We start from the raw sequence: 19,051 nt of genomic DNA on the forward strand, positions 1-19,051 counted from the left end.
CTCACGGGGCGTTTTTACACCAGCTTCTCGTCCAGCCCGACCTGCCACCAGTCGCCGGACTCGGTAAACTCCTGGTCGATCTCGCGCAGCTGCCCGAACACGGACCGGGCCAGTGCGTGCTTGCTTTGTATTTCCTTCAGCACGCTCGGCTGATAGAAGCGGTCCAGCCGCTGCAGCTTCAGGTGGGCCCGCGTTTCCTGCTCGGTCAGGCAGATGCAGTTCCACGGCGACCAGTCCTGGGCGACATTCCAGCGCGGCAGCATCAGGTCGGCCCGATCCGTATCGTTCGAGATGACCGAATGGCCGTGCCAAATGTTTTCCACTATGTGCTTGATGTCGTTCTCCTGTATGATGAACGCGTAGGACGCGAGCGAGCCGCGCTTCCGCTCGTCGCGCCTTATTGCACGCAGGATCGAGCGATAGACGGCAATATCAACGGTCGATCCGAGCAGTGACGTGCACTGGCCACAAACGTCAGCCGATCGTTGGCGTGTGTGCACGGTGAATGCGTTTGCCGGGCGAAGTTTTTTGCATTTGCGGCACAGTTTCGTAACCGGCCCTTTAGAATTGGAGACAGAAAGAGAGAGAGAGAGAGAGAGAAAGAGAGCAAGAGTACCGTAGGACAGGTATTTATAGAATTACACTTATCCAAAGCCAAATTCGCATGTTGTGTACTCTGGGGATGTGCACTTACTTTCGCGTGCCTTTTCCGGATCGGTGCGTATAATATCGGCTAGTAGGGTTAGCTGCCGCTTCCGCAGAATCGACAAATCTTCCGTGCGCAGATGACAGAGTAGCAGTTTGCGTTCCCGTTGCAGCAAGTTTTCCAGCTTTCCATTTGAATTCCGCGGTAAGGAAAGAGGATTAGAATTAGATTTTAAATTGTGCCAAAAACAAATACACACGCACGCACACACTGAAACATGTGATTAAACGTCAAACGGAGCACGTAAACTGTACCTCTTCCGTGGCGGGATGGTTCTCCTGCACAATTACATCAGCCAGTTCGTCCAGCAGTGCCATGTGCTCTTGCGGATCGCCACCGGCACTTGGCGGTAGGGCCATTTTTAACCGGCGATAGTACACCAGCAGAAAGCGGGCCCGTTGCGTTTGCGGTGTTTCCATCTCGATAACGCGATCTGGAAGAGGAGGCGAGGGATATTAAGCTATCAATTAGCCGGCGTGTCCCACGCTCCCTCTACACGGTGTACTACTTACTGTTGTAGCCGACCCAACGCTTCGGTTCACTGATTTTCACCAGCTGCCGCTCGACGACCTCCTCCAGCTGCTCCCGGCGGATGGCGCGCCGCTGCCGCTCGACGCCGTTCAGCAGCTGAATTTCTTTGTCGAGCAGTATGTTCATCTCTGCTATTTTGGGCGCCCCGGAGTACTTTTCGCGGATCAGCTTCATCTCGTTCTCCTTCCAGCAGTGAATCTGAGCGAACAGTGCGTCGAACTCTTCGTTCGTTTTGGGGTACGCCCGGGAGACGGCCGTTTTGTTGTGCGCGAGGGTTTTCGATTCCTGTGCACCGGCTTCATTTGCCTGCTGCCGTTGCTGCAACGCTCTGGTGAGTAGGAATTGGAACAGAGGAATAGGGAGAGCTGTGCAATTTGTTTGCGAAATTTGAGTTGCAAAAGTTGCCCAAGTGGTCTGTTTTGATGCCTTCAGGCACAACGGGTTTGCTTTCTCGCATGAGGATCAAGCTCCAAAAGGGCTCGTTTGCGGGTGATGGTATTGTTTCCAACGGGGGCACATCACCCGCTTTCAAGGTGAGGACAAATCATGCAACTAGAAAAGGTTATCAGTACGAGTGCGCCATCCTCTTTACTCCTGCTAAACATACAGAACAGTAGCTTATAATACACGTACTAACTATAGAGATGGGGAAATACGGACTCAGATTCATGGATCTGAATGATTCTTCAAACTGAATCTTTGAATCTGAATCGCAAGCTTTAATAATCATAAATATCCAAGTACATGACATGAATCTCTGAAGATGTCGGAACCTCTGAAAATGTATGAATCTCCAAAGACTCTAAGGATTCATGAAACTTGCTAAATTCAAGAAAATCTAATGGTTCATATATCCTTATTGAAAGATCCATTATCTCTTTTGGCACGCTTGATCGTAGTGAGGCACATCGATAAGCGATTTAAATAGATTTTGATGTAATCCATATCAACTTGGATTTTACGCTGTGATTCTTGAATTTTGTGCAAATTCAACCTCTTTTCCGTGTCTCGTCGAAACGATTGCCAAATGTTGCGTTATGACTGATCAATTCTTTTTGTGCGAGCGGTTCTAGTTGTCCGTAAATCATCACATCTACACGTAACTCCGGTTGCGATTCGTAAGTCCGAGGCCATTAGAAATTCATGACTCTTTACTGATTTATAACTCTTTGAGATACACGAACCATTGATATTCTTATGGATCTGAGAAGATCATTATTCTTCAGAAATGTATTTAGATAACTTTAGAGAACACGTTTTCGCTGCTGGGCGAATTGGGTTTGCACTCTCATGCTTACAATAGATATCGAGACAAAACAAAGGCTTTTTCTAAGATTTTAAATTGTTGAACTCTAAACTAGATATCAGAAAGGCATCATCTTAATGAATATTATTGTTAAAAATTGACAAAGAACCACATCGAGGTGAGGGAAGCACTGAGCACCAAAACCATGCGGCGTGCGCCTTAAAGCGCTTCCTGTTGCCCTACGGAGAACTTCGCTCAAAATGGCATGGCTGCCAACGTGTTAAACAATAATTATAGCAAAATCTGCTGTCTGACAACAGCAGCAGCTCCTGGGAGGAAAAGATTAATTCGTCCTAATTCCTATTATGAAAAGTCGGCGAGAAATGAACACAGATGGTAGAGCCATGCGCGCGCCGACCCACTGCTAACTGCCACTTTTCGCGTTTTTCATCCACCCAACCGTAGGGGGAGATTGGCTCCTTCCCTTCACACCCACCGTGTGCGACAATATCCATTACCATAACAAATCCTTCTAATGAATTAATATTCCACACGCGGTGTGCATTTGTGCAGAGTAATAGCTATATAGCGAGACCCTGTTAAACCGTGAAACGAGGTTGAAGACAGACTGCTGGGTCGATGCTTTTGCGGCGAACAGCCGGGACACGAGGCCGTCGCACGCTGCCGCCTGCGCAGGAATTCGTTTGATAAGCTTGTTAATTCGTAGCTACGGCGAGTGTCCGATCGCGCGCTGCCGTTAAGGAAGTGATCGATAAATTCATTCCAGTTGTGGGGTAAACGAGGAGAGTAGTAATCATCGATTGGGTTTGTTCCGCCCACGAGTGAGCGGCGAAACGGTTCCAATGGGACGCGATCGTGCCACGATCACGACACAGAGCAGAGTGCCCCTTTTACGATCATAACGATGGTGGATGGTGTGGCGGGCCAGTAAATCGTACGATTAATCGGTGTAATGCAGAGGGCCCTGAATCAATATCGGCCCGGTGGCAACCCTTCTGGGCTACGCGGCAACGGTGTGGCGCTAGTAGCGGTCGGTACCCTCCCGGCAGTACTCCCGGTTGCAATTATTTCAGCCCGACACTATTCCCGGCCGGTGAGTCGGTGGAGCGTTCTAATGAGCGTTGGTCAGTTAAGCAATTTAATGGGACATCTGACGCATTCCGATGATCCAATCGCGAATCCGGGCGAACTGGACGGCGGAGGCTGCCACACTTAAACGCGCATCATTAGCCGAGCGAACGATGACGAGATGAGCTGCCGAACAGCACGCTCTGCGCTGTTACGGCTTAGCAAGTGGGACGGCAAGGCATTAAAAAGGAGGAGTTGGGAGTATTTGGCTCTATTTACATTCCCAACCGAAAGCCGAATAGGTGAGTACAATTAATAGGGAACTGTAAAACGGAACATAAATCGGCAAACACTGCGGTAGGTCCCCCATGGAACGGTCCGTTAAAATGTTGCTAAAATCCACACATTTGTTGCGTTCGTTGATGAAGATGTATGAGGCTGCATGCTTACGACACATTAGGCATGTGGGTGATGTGTGGTTAGCGGCATCAAAGGGGGGGGGGGGGGGATCTATGAGATTGAATGCACATCGAGTGCACGCTCGGTAGCGGCACCGCTGACGTCACTCGTAATTACATTCCCACCTTACCGGGCGGCCACCTCACCTGCTCACTGGTCAAGAACTAACGAACGAGCAGGAAAACTGACCGGCCAACGGCACGGGATGGATCCTCCCCCAAACAACCGGGGAAACCCAGAACTTATCTATTGAGATTTTATCACGCACCGGCCTAGATGCAGGTTTATGGCCTGCGGTTAAAACCTTGTTCCCCGGGTTCGATTCTGTGCACGGGCAGGCAGGCGTGCGCAGGCCGAGTGCGCAAAACTGTGGCGTTCCGCTACACTTTTCACCAGTTGGCGCACCGTGCGCCAAAAAGGTACGGAACCGTGGTGGTGTAGAACGAATCTCATCAGGGGCAGTGTTCGCATAGGCGAGTATTGTTCACCACCTTTTTCAATTTCCTCCCTGCGGACCCATGCCGGGTGAGCTTTTCATCTGTTTTGACAAATTTGCAATCGTTTGGCCGGGTGCCGTGATGGACAAAGGGGACCACTTCCTGGAGCAAAAAGGGGATTTTCCTTCTCCTCTGCCCCTCCCTCTAACGCCTGTCTAATCCACCCGAATATGCCCAAAAAAGGCAATAGGGTTGGTTGCTTTTTTTTAGCACAATTTGTCGACCATAATAATAGTCCGAGCGAGCGGAGAGGAAATTAATTGATCATCTTGCGCAAGCGCACACCGCTTACCTCCATTCGGCGGCACTCTTTTTAACGAGCCGCTGCCACAGCACACGCCGGAAGTTGCGCTGTATCAGCAGCACCTTGCCGGCGACGTCTTTGCGCCGCTCGAGCTCCTGCGCCGTTTCGTACGGCAGCGGCTGGCGGCACGGTCCGTCGGGCACTTTGCGTTCGGCCACCGCCAGCCCCGAATGCTGCACCGCCTGGCAGCGCGGGATGGTGGTGGTGGTCGTCCGTTCGCATATGGTTTGCGTGTCGCGGCTAAATTTGGTCCCGGGCCGAGCTAACCGATCCGCCGGTGGGCCCGTCTGCGTGAAGGCGTGATGGTACTCAACGTCTGGAAATGGCGACAAACCGCGGGCAGCAGCATTAAAGAGGTGGGCGGGAAGGGTAGGGGGACGAACTGTGCAGTGCTTACTGTTTTGCTTGTTGATGTAGCCCCCGACGAAGGGTTTGGTGATGACTTGGTTCTCAATTTCCACCACCACGTCGCGGCTCGGTTTGCCGTCCTCGCCGGCAATGCGCACCGTTATGATGTCGGGCAGGGTGAGATTGCTGGAAAGGAATTGACACATTAATATTCTATGCAATATCACAGACTAGAGGGCCTGTGTGTGCCCAATTAATATCCATTGAAGAATTGGAATTTCTAGAATGTCTGAATGTTGGAATAAAAATCGTTTTTCTTGAACTGAATGTACCTCCCCCGGAGGCGCTCTACTCAAACATTCTTCCCGCTTTTCCACAATTAAACTTCAAACCATTTCCCAGCGAGGAAAACTCCATTTCCAAGAGGGAATTTGTGCTGGAAACGCGCTCCTGCAACCACCGAAAGCAAATGCAACCCGCTTGCCGCCCAATTAAGCTGAAAATATGCCATGCCGGGTGGGAGTCTTCCCACGGCGGCTTCCCAGCCGACCACCACTACCACCACAAAACCACCTTACCGGTAGTACAGCTTCAGGTTGAGCTGCACATTCTCGTCCCGGGCGAGCTCGGACAGCAGCAGCTCCAGATCGCACACGTTGTACTCGCTGACGCACAGCTCCTCCAGCCGCCGGTGGCCGGGCAGCTCCGCGCCCGCCTGGCGCAGCACCAGGAATTTCGATTTCACCTGAAACTTGCACGCAATGTGCTCCTTCACCTCCTCCAGCGTGTGCTGGCGCGGGTAGGCGTGGGCAACCACTTGTGCTTTCATGAGATGGAACTTGACGGTCACATCCTTTCGGCCGGTCGTACGGGCACCGGGACCACCGCCACCAGTACTGCTGCTGCCACCGCCCGGCACCGAGATGGACAGCGTACCGCCGGAAGCGCTCGTGCCCGCCACCGAGAATGATTCGCCCTCTTCACCACCCATCCTCGGGAGGGCGGCTCGTTTGTAATTGATATTGCTGTACGGGTGGGTGGGCGCGCCCTGTTTGTTGGAGGTTATTCGCCGACCTGCGTTCTCGTCACTTTCACCCCTTCCCCGACACACACACACACACAGGCTGGAACTTCGGCCGGAACTGCCGGAACCGCTGGCAAACACTATCTTCCCCGGGGGGCGGCGGCGACGGCAGCAGCAGAAAAGCAATGTCCGGTGCGTTGCGATGAAGCGCGTGACGTTAGCAGTTGTGTGTTTTTTCCGCCCCCGGTGTGTGTGTGTGCACTGAGCTGAAGCAAAGGGCAGCAGAACGGATGGAAAGCATCCCAAGCGCTGTTGAGCGGTGAAAAACAAATAACGAACATCGAAGTAGCAGCAGCAGCACCGGCAACGGCGGCAGTTCACATGGTAACGTGTGGAGTTCACGCGGCGCGACGGTTGCTAAGGGTGCCGGCGCCTGCGATTTGGCCCCTTGTGGCAGAATGTGATATTAGAACGCCGCCTACCAACGTCACCCATCCATTCCATACGAGGGTGGGTGGGTAGGTGCAATGATGATGATTATTACACTGTCCCCTCATCACCCCACGGATCGTCTTCGGGTCAAGACGCGGCACGATTCGGATCGATCGGATCGAATCATTCGCTGGAGAAAAAAAGGAGCAGCTTGACTAACGGGCGGGCGGGGGAGCATAGACAAGAATATACATTTTTCGAAAACTCATCCGTCCGGCATGAGGGGCCTACGACCCCCGTCGGCTTAAGTGAAAATGTATAATGCTTTAGAATACACAGTGCATACAAGGTGACCGAAAGAGAGCACAGAACACGGCGATTCTCATAGCTCGGGCTGCTCTACCGTTTCTGCCCACCGTTCCCGCTCATCATCTACCGGGATGGAAATGGGTGCCGCCAACCGCTAATTATGAGATGTTTGCCATCGCATAAATAACTGTAAAGACAGTGGAAGTACAATTCGCCTCTTCGCCCTGATGTGGCAAGAGAAAGACACACACATACAGCTCGCCCTTATTGCTTGGCCGGCCCTTCGGACTGCTTAGTGAGTGAGTGTGTGCCATGCGCTTTTCCCACATGTGCCAACCCGTATCGATGTATCTTCTGTGTTTGCTTAACATTGCCGATGAGATTGTTTTTTTTGTAGCCCGTCTTGGGATCTGTGATCGTTTGACAACATTTAAATCGATTGTGGAGCGAACGACGAAAACTCAAAACACGCAGAACCTTCGGCGCCACGATAGGGAATGTGCGGAAATCACAAATCACTGGCGTTTCAAACCATTCTGCGCGATATTGGATTTTAGATGTGTTGACACGTTTTGGCACGCGGTATGATGTAAACAAACACCTGTCAGCGAACGGATTGAAGCGAACGGATTAACCGGAGCGATTCCACCACCAAGCGCAGATTGGCGCTAGCGTACGATCAGGAGATTAGGCAGTGATAAGAGCGAGATGACTAGCGCTTCATGCTAAGGTCGCAAACCTTAGCGAAAGGGTCAAAGAAGGTCGAGTTTGGCGCAATTAGCAGCAAGGAGTTAGAAAGCAAACACGAGAGAGACCGGACAAATTTTTAAGCGTGCGCATTAAGATCGAATCGCCGTTGTTGAAAATTATCGGAAATAAATTTATTGTTACTAAAGTAACAGATGCGAAAAGGGAGGGAGCGAATGTGATCGAACGGCAGGAGAAAGGGTTCCACAAACGTTCCTTTTTATTGCCTCTACGTTTTCTGTCTGTTATTTTACATTGTGAGGGATTTTTTCTGTTTATATTTTTTGTTTTGTTTTTTGAATTTGTATGTCAAAATAGGTCAACATGAAATATGCGACGATCGTGATTTGTGTACAAAAACGAGCCTCTGCATACCATGAGCGAAAGGGATCGCATTCTAAACAATATTTTTTATGATATTATTCTTTACTCTTTTATTATTGACGTACGTTCGGTCAGGCTGTTGCAAAACAACAAAAAAAGAATAATTTGATAGCTCACACTCACATGTTTGCATACACGCAATGTAAAATTAACGTTATTTAGTACCATAATTGAACCTCTTTATCATGATTAAATTTACTGCATAACTGACCTAGTAAAGCCTGTGTCGTACAGGACCATCTAGCAGTTTGCCGTTCCTTCGAACCCGTTACCCGGCGTCGATTCAAACCCCACCAATCCGGCCGAGCCTTACGTGCGGAAGCGCACGCTAATCCGATGCGCTAATCACAGCAGCCGTTTTGACATCCGTTTTTTTACAGAAGGGCCGAAGGGCACAACGCCTCAACAGCGCGCAGTGAAAGCAGCGGAGCCTTCATGGAACGTTTATCGCCCTTCCAGCACACCATCAATTACGGTGCGCAACAGCACAGCACACACTCGACACTTTAGTACGCACGTTTGCGATAGAAGAAACGGTGTAAACGGTGTCGGTTTCCGCGTACCAACGCTGATCGTACGCTTCCTTCCTATGGCCATTTTAAATCGGCGATCGGGGTTAAAAAAAAGGGAGGATAGGGAGATCCTCCCCAGCTCGGTCATGTTTTTTCTTCTTCTGATCGATAGTGATCAATATCTAAAGCTTGGAAGGAAGCAGAAACGGTTTCCTTACCTACTCCCCTTGTGGTACAAAACAACAACGATCGATCGATCGATTTTGCGTGCAAACAAGTAACATGCGCGAAAGTGAAAACCACGAACCCGCGCGTATCCCCGGTGGAACGCTATAATGCGCTCTTGTTTTTTGCGTCTATTTGCGTGTGGGAAGGGTTATTTTTTGTTGCACAAGAAAAACACCCTAAGCTCTTTGCAGCACATAAAAAAAACTGGTGTTGGTGGTTTTGGATGGATGAAATTCGGGGCCATCGGGGTTTCGTCATTCGCGCGCAGTGTTCCATTTTTGCGGGTGCGCGCTCGCGTCTTTCGCGTTCTCCCCTTGCGATGTCTTTCTGGCGGGGTAACGGGATAGTAGAGTGTAGCGCAAAAAACAACATCCACCAACAAGATACACACACACACACACACCGGTACACACCGGGATGTGTGCAGTGTAGGTGGAAGGATACGAAGATGGAGCCGGGGCAAGAAAAATACCATGAAGCAATCGTTTGCCCCGTTCCAAAAGGTACACCAAATGGAGACCGAAATGGGGAAGAAAGTCGCTTCGGTTTGGTTCAAATCTTTGTCAGCCGATCTGGCACTCTCTGGCCCCCCGCAAAAGGGGAGGGGGGGGGGGGGAGACGAACGAGCGAACGAACGAGAATATAATTAAATCCATTCTGCGGTTTCGGTGTGCCCTCGCGTGGGAAATGTGTGTGTGTGTGTGTGTGCCGTACGGTGGCAACGATGGCCCGGCAAAACTGATGCACGTGATGCGGGACGCCCGCGGTCTGAGTGACTTTACCACGCGTACGGGTGTAATCAGCAACGGGACGGGAGCCCGGGCCGCCCTAACTGTTTCTGCCGGTGCTGAATTATGTGCAGCCATTGATTTGCAGTCGCGCGTGATGGATGATGCGCCGCAGAACGTTGGGAACGAGCATCAAATGACACAAACCCCGCCACAATCAGTCAGGAGAGGAGGGAAGCTGTTGTGGTGGATGTTTTTTTTTGCACGCAACAAGATGCAAAAAAAAGGCCCCAAAACCTCAAGCCTTCCCCCGTTCGGGGTTCGAGCCGCGGGTGCGTAAGCTTGGAAGTGATTGCGTATCATGTCAACATGTCAACCGCTTGTCATTGCGTGTGGTGAGAGCTTTGTCCTTTTCCGCCACGTTGTCCCTGTCCTGGACGACGCTTCCCATGGGAAGCCCTCGGCTCCAGTTACTGCCCAGCCGCGTTGGCCGTGCGCTGCAACAAACTTAGATCCGACTCAGTCCCGATCAGTCTATTAGGCGAGTCTGCCGGTGAAAACCGGAGTGCGCCCGTGCGAGGCAAGAATTTGACCCCATTTTGGCGTGCCGATTGGCGCAGTGCAGTAGTGCCTATGTCGTGTGCTGGCGGGGGTAGCGATGCTGCCCTACACTATCTCGGTTTGAGCCATGAATAGCGATCAAATTAAAAGTCATCAATCTTTTCTCTCCATTCCAAACGTTTTCAAGCTCCAGGCGCACCAAACGCCTTACCGGAAGCGCGTGGGGAACGCACCAGACCGCCATCCGTTGCTGCGAAAATCGAACCCGAGTGCCGGGGGTTGTTTGCGTTGGGGGCCGTAGCGTGTTCTTTTACTTCTATTCAATGCCTTTGTTTGGAAATTGTGCTTCTGTGGGGCACGAAAGGACCGAACAGGACTCGCGGGACTGCGGCCGCATTTCCAGCGCCACTCTTGCGAACCTTTCAAACAACCGTCATCGTACATCACGCGATCATTATCGTGAGATTTCTGTCGCTTCCGGGACAGAACAGTAGCAAACGGGAGGGAGGGAGGGAGGCACGAAGGTGATCACGAGCAGACACCGTGCGCTCTCTCGTTAACCTTCACCTTCGGCCGACCCGGCTAATGTGTGGCCCGAGGAGATAAAGCACCGAGAGAAGTTGTGATTCGATTTGCATTAATTAGAGCACAAATTGCCGGTTTTTGGGAATTGGGGTACGTTCCGCCGGGTGTAAGTGATCTGTAGTCGGCTTACCCAAAAAACACCGCCCATAAAGCAGTGTTGACCATGAACTCGCGCACTAAATGGTCCGAATGGTGGAAAATAGTATTTAAGATAAACTATATCGAAAGTAAAGGAAGATGGAAGCAGCCATGCAAACGCAGGGGTATGATTAATGAAGACGTCCCGATCTAAAAGGGGTTGTGGATCATTTTGAAGGAAAACGTGATAGAAATATCTGCTGCTAAGCCGGCTGTTGTTTTATGACAATCTGCTGCCGGGTGTCAGCATTTCTTTGCCGATCCATTTATCCATTTGCACACCGTGGTCGGTTTGGTTCCGTGCCCACCAGGGAGCTATAAATAAGCGACGGTAAACAGTATGCAAATGTGCCTGCACACACACACACACGGGTGGGGGAGAGAAAGGTTCCAGAGTTGCGTCGGGGTGTGTTATGACATAAGAGCGCGCCACTTCTAGAAGACAACGATGCGCAAGAACGATGCGCAAGAACGTTCGATCCGGTACCGGACGTCACGCGGAATCGCAAAAAAAAAGACAGAATAACAACAACTGTGTAATGTGTAATGAATATTCAACGCTTCGTCTTCGCCCTCTGATCCAGACTTCAAATGCAAACCACCAACTCTTCCCCCAAAAAAAAGCTAACAGTACTTGGTGGCCCTGTGGACAATCCTTCGCACAATTACGTTTGGCGAGAACTCAGTGTCCCCAATGGCATCCCCCTCTCATTTGGCTCATTATCAAGTCTGGGAACGTTCGAACACTCGCGCCGGGCTGTGGCATCCCGTCGAAAGATGTATCCATTTCATTGTCATGCTGGTCGACGGTGACTCCCCGAACCGGGCACCGGGAAATCGGGAGTCGTCCGGGAGTCGTCAGAATGCGATTTGGAGAATGTCACCAATGTTAATGCCGCTCAATTCATTTCAGTCATGTTTTTTTTTTTTTGCTTCGGTCAGTAGGGCCATTTTTGGGGGATAATTTTTCGGGTACCGAATTCCCAAGCTCTCAAGCTGTTCGCCCAGACTCATTGAGCGCGAGTGGGTGGACAAGCCGGCGCACTGCTCGAATGGCGCGTGGAGCGCAGAAGGTAAGACATTAGTCGTCCGTTCCCTGGACTCTCTACACTTAATCACTTCGGATGACTACGGGTAGCCTGTTGGAGGCGCATCTTGGGCCCAAAAATTTGGTACAAATTAATTCCACCTGCTTAAGATGACGCCTGTCCGCACTTGCGCCCCTCTGTGCTCTCTGTGTCTCGGTCGAAAGCGGAGTGGAAAATAATAACGCGAAATTAGCATACTGACCCAATGGCACACCTAAAGCGGTTGGTAAAACTTCCAACCGACTACTACTCTCCCTCTCCCTTCGGTGGAGAGAAGTAGTTGCATTGCATACACACCCCATGCAACGCCGACAGGAGGAACCAACGCTGCCGCGGATCCATTAACGGAAAGCTTTGGACACCCTTTTTCGGTTTTGGTTGGAAAAACCAAGTCACACACACACACACAAAAGGCACGAGGGAATAAACGTCAGCACAGGAATAACGATCACAAATCACACAACTGCCGGACGGGTGGTGGTCCACTTCCCTCGTGTTCACGTTTTTGGTTTATGGAGGTCTCTCTCCAATAGCCGCCCTCCCCTGTTGGGTATATTATGTCGAGAATATCTTCATTTCTGCCACCGACCGAGGAAGCTCCCATCGTGCGCTGTCGTGCTGGTGGTATCCATTTCTTGTTTATGATCACTAAACGAGCGCGCACACACCGGCCACACGCGCGCACGCGGGAGTATAAATGGATTTGGTGGCGCATTTTGAAGGGCCCGGAGCGGATGCAACGGTTGATCGGGATGACCGCCGCGTAATGATAAGTTTATGACGAAATGATCGATTTCTCTGGCCGCGATATGGCGCGTTCGAAGCCCGCCCCGTCGGTTTGGTGTAAACTAGATTTTTCATTTCCCCAGATCGATCGAGTGGCATTGTGTTTGGTTTTGCTTTTACGATGATGTAATTGTAAATGGAAAACAAGTCAATTAGAATTTTAATAACCATTCATCAAAAGCAACAGCGAGCAACACAGGGGTTGTTGTTAAATGGTTCGTGTTTGTGCTGGGACAGTGAACGGGACAACTGCGAGGTACCGGTCGGCTGGCTGGGTGGCTGGCTGGTCGGCCTGTCCCCTGGATGTGCCGTTGCACTAATTTGATTTATGTGCTCTCCGAAATGATACGTTGGGGTATCATGCGAACAGGTTGAACTGGCCAAGTCCGTTCGCAGTGTTGGGTGTATTGCTGTGGTGATTTATGCCATGTTAATAGTTGTGTTTCTTCCGTTTTGTTGCTTGTCAGGGCTCAGGAGAAATGCACGCAAAAACCTACATTTCCTATTTTCCATTTCGTTGAAGTTTGAAATACTAACCAATTATTGCATATAACACTAGTCAGTTAACAGTTTATTCAATTGTCTTTTTACTACAATCCTTCTCTTGATTGCGTGTGTGTGTCCCTAAACGGCGATAGTCTAGACTACCACCACACCCTTGTTGTTTACCTTTAAACATACGGCACACGCATGCGCAGGAGGGATGTTTATTTCGTCTTCTCCTCTTGCAAACATCGTACAATTGTCCTTGGATCATTATGCAATTTTAGTTATTTTCAGATGCAGTTGGTAGCGCCAGCACAGGGAGAGCAATGCTGTTGTTATCCTTCGAGCTGATGGTAAGCTAAAGTGACCATTTGTTTTGCTATGCTACTGTTAGTTTACTGCTAAACAACTAGTTTTTGTTGAAAAGATTGGAACATTTATCTGAGTTCTCTGCTGGCTAATGTGCTGCTCCACGCTGGCTGCTGGCTAATACCAACTTAAAAAAAAGCATCAAGATGCAGAATGTTTGCTACAGCTTCGTGCACAAGCTGTCCACCCAATTAGTACCACGCATCCGGTTGAAATGAGTCCTCAGTGTGGTTGGAAATCGACTCTGTTCGGACTGTGTAGGAGCTGATTCATCAAATGTAGCACCGGCATATTGATACGATGCAATGTTTCGTGGTGTTTATAAACCTTTCATTTTGCTCTTTTTCTTCTAGTCTTAGTCTGCCAATGATTCCCCTGCACAATCAAGCCTTGCTGCTATCATCCAAGATTGCGGGCACGCTGCTGCACCACATCAACCCAGCAGGATGGAGAACGCCAACGATAGCGACCATCACACGCAGTGCCATTCATTCCACCGCCAGCAAACGCTTCCTTCCCTCGCAACGGGTAAAACCCATCGCAGCACAACCCGTTGGATCGGTGCTCCAGAAAAGCTGCTCCGTCCTTCAACACTTCTGCACCAGGCAGCACGAAACGGTCGATCCGTACGTCCTGCTGGAAGGCGAGCTGCGGCACATCTACCAGGACATTAGGGAGGAAATCGAGCTCGCCACAAACCACCCGGAGCTGGGCAGAATCGCCACCTACTACTTCGACGGGCAGGGCAAAGCGCTCCGGCCGATGATTACGATACTGATGGCGAAGGCGCTCCATAGCGACCGCCCGATTACGAAGGGCCAGCGGCAGATAGCAATGATATCGGAGATGATCCACACCGCCAGCCTGGTGCACGACGACGTCATCGACCAGTCGTTCGCCCGGCGCGGCAAACCAAGCGTGAACGTGCTGTGGAACCAGCAGCAGGTGGCCCAGGCCGGCGACTACATCCTCGCCGTCGTGTCGATGATGCTCGCCCGGCTGCAGCACAACGACGTGACGCTCATCCTCAGCGAGATACTGGCCGATCTGGTGCAGGGCGAGCTGATGCAGCTCGACACGAAGGAAACGGAAAACGAACGCTTTGCGCACTACTTCGCCCGCTCCTACCGGAAGACGGCATCGCTGATAGCGAACAGCCTGAAGGCGGTCGCCGTACTGACCGGGGTGGGCGAACGGACCGCCGAGATTAGCTTCCAGTACGGGCGGAACCTTGGCCTAGCGTTTCAGCTGGTGGACGATCTGCTCGACTTTGTGTCGAGCGCGGAAGCGATGGGCAAACCGGCGGCCGTCGACCTGAAGCTCGGGCTCGCGACCGCCCCGGTACTGTTCGCGTGCGAGCAGTTTCCCGAGCTGAATGCGATGATTGTGCGCCGCTTCCGGGGCGAGGGGGACACTGAGCGAGCGTACGAGCTGGTGCACCGGTCGGAGGGGCTGGAGCAGACGCGCTTCCTCGCCCGCAAGCACTGCGCCGAGGCACGCCGGCTCGCCAGCCAGTTCGACCAGTCGCCTTACCAGCAGGCGCTGGTGGTGGTGTGTGACTTTGTCCTGAATCGGATGAAGTAGTGATAGCGCGTTTAAGCGCGCGCTGCCAAAGAGAGTCTGAACTTTTCTACACGCCTGCACACAATTTACTACTTTACATCTGTAAATGTGCGGTAAAAAACGTGCGGTAGTCATTGCGGTAGTCATAACATATTTATTGTCAATTAAGCACAAGAAAACTGCGGCGGCCGAAACCCAAAATTACGCTTCAAATCTCGCCCATCAAATCATTCATTAAAACGTTGTGCGGGCTGTGGGGGGTCAGCGAACGAACGGATTCGATCCTTATCCGTGGGCACGCAACAGAAGCGCAACGCAATCCAATCCTCCACTACGCAAGTAATTGTATTTTTACGCGCTCAACCATACTTCCATATTTATGGACCCGCCGGGAGAAGCATGGAAAGATGTGTCTGTGTGTATGTGTATGCAGTTCTCATCAACCGATCATTATGGCCACGAAGAATGTCGATCATTAACATGCACGCGTGTAATGGAGTAAACGATAAAGCTCACGCACTCCCGCACTCATCACCTTTTTTTGTTTTGTTGCTTTCGTTCTTTCAAGCCTTTCTTTCTTTTGTTTTCTCTCCTTAAATCATTCCTAGAATATCGTTAGTGGGATCGGTTTTAGCCACCCTCCATTCGCTCAGGGTGATACTTTGACGCGCGCAGCCTCGTTCCATTGACCAGTCTGTTTAGGCAAGCGTCAACAAGCGACGAACCCAGCTAGCCCGTAGCGATCTCAAAAATCTAATGAGCGAAAAGCGGGAAGGATGACGCTCTAGCACTCCTCCCCCCCTTCCCCCATCTTCATCGTGGCGCTGTGTTGTTTTCCCCCAATTAGGGCGCGCTTAAACAAGCGGGAATGCACTGCCAAACGGTCCGCGCACTTCAGGGTGGGCCGCGCATTTCGTAGAATCGCTAGGTGTGGTAAATGAATGATGTGTACGTGTGGCTTGGATTGGCTCCCCGCACACCAACACACAGCACAGCACCACGGGGACCGAGGATCGGATTGCAACTGGTTCATCCTCTCCAGCAGGGAAAAAGCAGGGGGAAAACCGCAGCGCCCTTACTCCCTTTCCAATGCTTCCGCCGTTTCCTCCCGTACAGTGGGACGCGTTGGGAACAAAATGCGCCGCTCGTGAGTGATTGGTTCCATGTTGGGATTAAAAGGAGGATAATGTTCCATGTTGGGATTAAAAAAACAAACCGGTGCGGAAGTGTATGACTTTAAAATTATTGAAAAAAAAACAATTTTTGACAAAAAATGGACTGAATTACTTACTTGTTAATTAAAGTTGTAAGTGTGTTTTTAATAGTCTGCGTGCGTTACATGTCGAAAGAAAGGAAGAAAAATTTGGTTTTAAAATTGAATGATATTTTAAAAATATCTTGATAAATAATATTTAAATAAAAAAATCATTAAAAAGATCATCTCTTAAAATTCCATATTTAATTTTCCCATGTTATTGAATCTTTCCCAAAAAATTCTTTAAGTCCTTAATTTATGAAAAGCCTTTAGTTTGTGGCTTCTAGCTGTGTTCGATTGTTTTATTGAACCAAACTGTGAAACGTCTTTTGAAACTATCTAACAAAAATCAAAGACTTCCCCTTCACCCACCGTGCGGATCCAAAAGGAGGAGCGCATGGCGCGGAGGGGGGGTGGGGGCAAGACTAACCGATGAATGGGCGAACCGAGTGAATGATTATTAGCTTTAGCATAATTAGATGCGCAGACCGGGAATCACGGGTGAGGTGGTTAATAAATCACTTATCAACATAGCGTAACATTGCGCTCGCCTCCCGTTGCTTCCAGGAAGATGCATTTACACCGAGAAAGGGAGGAGGTGGGGGAGTTGGTAGCAGCCCGCAAGAGGGACAGCAAACGAATGCAGCCGCGCTGCCTAAGGAAAAAAAAACCTGTTAAAGATCTGGGCTATTGTTCGAAATTGTTTTAATTACAAGGGAAATGCCATCCGCGGCCCGCCGGTCGGTGGCTGCTGCCTGCCGTTTCCGTTGGAGTGCGCCGCTGCAGCAGCCCACCCCCGACGACGACGAAATGCACTTTGGCGTCGAAAACGGTTCTTGACACACGAGAGACGAGTCTTGTAGCGAGTGTGTGGATTTTAGAGTTAAGGATTGTTTTGTTCTTTCTTTTCTTTTCTCTTCGACTGCGCTTTTTCGTTGAGACAAACAGCGCTTTTCCACGGTTTTCACTAACAGCACTCGCGTGGAAGGTGCTCTATATTTGCCACCCTCGGCAAGGGTCTTCCCTCCCGCCTCTCCGCCGACCTGGTGATGAGAGGCGGCGGGGGGACCAACCTTACTCCCCTCGCCCTCGCCAACACACTGAGAAGGGTGATTAGTTTTGTTTACCGTACAGGCAGTCCGATTATTTTCCTCTCGTGCGTTTTTTGCTGCTCAGTTTTTTGGGCTCAGTTTGCGGCTCAGCCAGGGAAAAATCGTCGATTTAACTGTGTGCGTGTGTGTGTGTGTGCTTAGTGGTTAAAATGGCTATGCGTTGAGTTGTGTGTTGTTTTGTTGTTTTTTTTTTTTTTGCAACAATTCCACTCAACACTTGCGTTCTTCATTTGCTTTCCCTCCCGCTAAGTGTCTTGTTGTGTGCTGGTGGTGATGGTGGTTGTTTTTGCTTTGCACTTCCAACCTCATCAACCGGCTGTGGCTCCAGCCCTTCCTTGCACCCCCCCCCCCCTTTGCCATCTTTGTTTCGCGGCACATTTGCTTCCTTCCGTTTAAGTGACGTCCCACCGGGGGCATACGAAATGCGCAAATTTGCTCCGTTAACCAGCCCGCCGACAGACAGTTAGCCGTCCAAAAGCAGCAGGGCAGGGTGTTTGGGCGGTTTGGAACAAGATCATCATCACCACCACCACCACCAAACGGCCAAAGGCACACAAAATCGGGCGGGGGCCCACTCTGGAACGATAATGAATTCCGGAAAAAATGCATTATTTCCGTTTTGGAATGCTTTCACAATTCACCGGTCCACACACTGTGGCACTTGGCTGGCGCGGTCCAGTTTTCCAACCGTCGTCCCGCGTCGGTATTGTGGAATGGGGTGGCCGGGGTTTTTTTGCTTTTCGGCTTTTCGGCGATAGGCTGCAGGCTCGGTACCGCGCACAACCAGCAGCAGCACAGGTGGCGTCAGCAACCAAAGTCCGGCCTACGTTTGGCTACGTTTTGAGTGATTTCCGCTGATACTTCTAAATGTGACCGTGGGTAAAAGCGACCACTGGTAATGGTTGATTTTTGGAGGGTGTCAGTCTTCGTCTGACCGGGTCGGACCCATTGTGGCCGTGGTTCTTGCTGTCTCTCACCCCGAACCTTCACGCCTGCGCCGGTCATTGCGCTTCCCATGAATCTGGCCGGGCATCTGAAATCGCTCTTTTTTCTTCTTCCTCTTCTTTCACCCCCATTCTGTATGTGGAAGGGAAAACTTTTCCACCTTCGCTTCATTGAAATTTAGATTTGTCATTGTGCAGTTTTCGGGCGGGGTGTGGTGTGCAAATGAAACTGAAACTATCGAGAGCAATCGCACCGCGAAGTGGCGGGTTGAGAGTTTTGATCACCCTGCTTGACTTGACGCGGCAGGTGATCGCCATTTTGGGGTTAAACCCGTGAACTGGTCCATCCGCGGGCGGGATAGAGAAATAGGGCAAAGGGTTTTGCACAATAGCTGGAACTGTCGTTGCAGGGTAAAGTAAACTGGTGCTGTATTTTGTTTGTTTTTTTGGGGGCAATGATTTTGCGCGTGCGGTTCACTGCGATTTTATGCTATTTTTGCACATCAAAGTAGATCGTGCCGGTGGGATAAGAATGTTTGTGTGGTAAAGTGTAGCAGCATACTACCTTTGCCGGCCTGGGGAAGGATATAAAAGGGGAAATTTATGTGAGGAGAGATTTA

At 50.6% G+C, this 19,051-nt stretch overlaps 2 protein-coding genes across 4 annotated transcripts; one reads left to right on the forward strand and one right to left on the reverse strand.

The window, feature by feature from the left end:
- Window positions 1–14: 14 nt before the first annotated feature.
- On the reverse strand, window positions 15–7,840 carry LOC120953686 (IQ and ubiquitin-like domain-containing protein). The gene is made up of 7 exons (XM_040373846.2): window positions 5,759–7,840; window positions 5,230–5,366; window positions 4,821–5,148; window positions 1,219–1,565; window positions 961–1,139; window positions 695–830; window positions 15–559 (listed from the first exon to the last, which is right to left on the reverse strand). Exons 1-7 carry the CDS (start codon window positions 6,169–6,171, stop codon window positions 15–17), a joined length of 2,085 nt encoding a protein of 694 aa, XP_040229780.2. The 5' UTR covers window positions 6,172–7,840.
- LOC120953690 (all trans-polyprenyl-diphosphate synthase PDSS1-like) lies at window positions 736–16,281 on the forward strand. Of its 3 annotated transcripts, none has more exons than XM_040373849.2 (2): window positions 736–850; window positions 13,911–16,281. In XM_040373849.2, the coding sequence occupies exon 2, from the start codon at window positions 13,924–13,926 to the stop codon at window positions 15,139–15,141; it is 1,218 nt and encodes a 405-aa protein (XP_040229783.2). In that variant the 5' UTR covers window positions 736–850; window positions 13,911–13,923; the 3' UTR covers window positions 15,142–16,281. The 3 variants fall into 3 exon arrangements, with proteins under 3 accessions (XP_040229783.2, XP_040229786.2, XP_040229785.2); XM_040373852.2 differs by lacking the exon at window positions 736–850 and adding an exon at window positions 1,462–1,568; XM_040373851.2 differs by lacking the exon at window positions 736–850 and adding an exon at window positions 13,442–13,541.
- Window positions 16,282–19,051: the final 2,770 nt, after the last annotated feature.

This window comes from Anopheles coluzzii, chromosome 2 (genome assembly GCF_943734685.1).
Source record: "Anopheles coluzzii chromosome 2, AcolN3, whole genome shotgun sequence".
Classification (NCBI taxonomy): Eukaryota; Metazoa; Arthropoda; class Insecta; order Diptera; family Culicidae; genus Anopheles; species Anopheles coluzzii.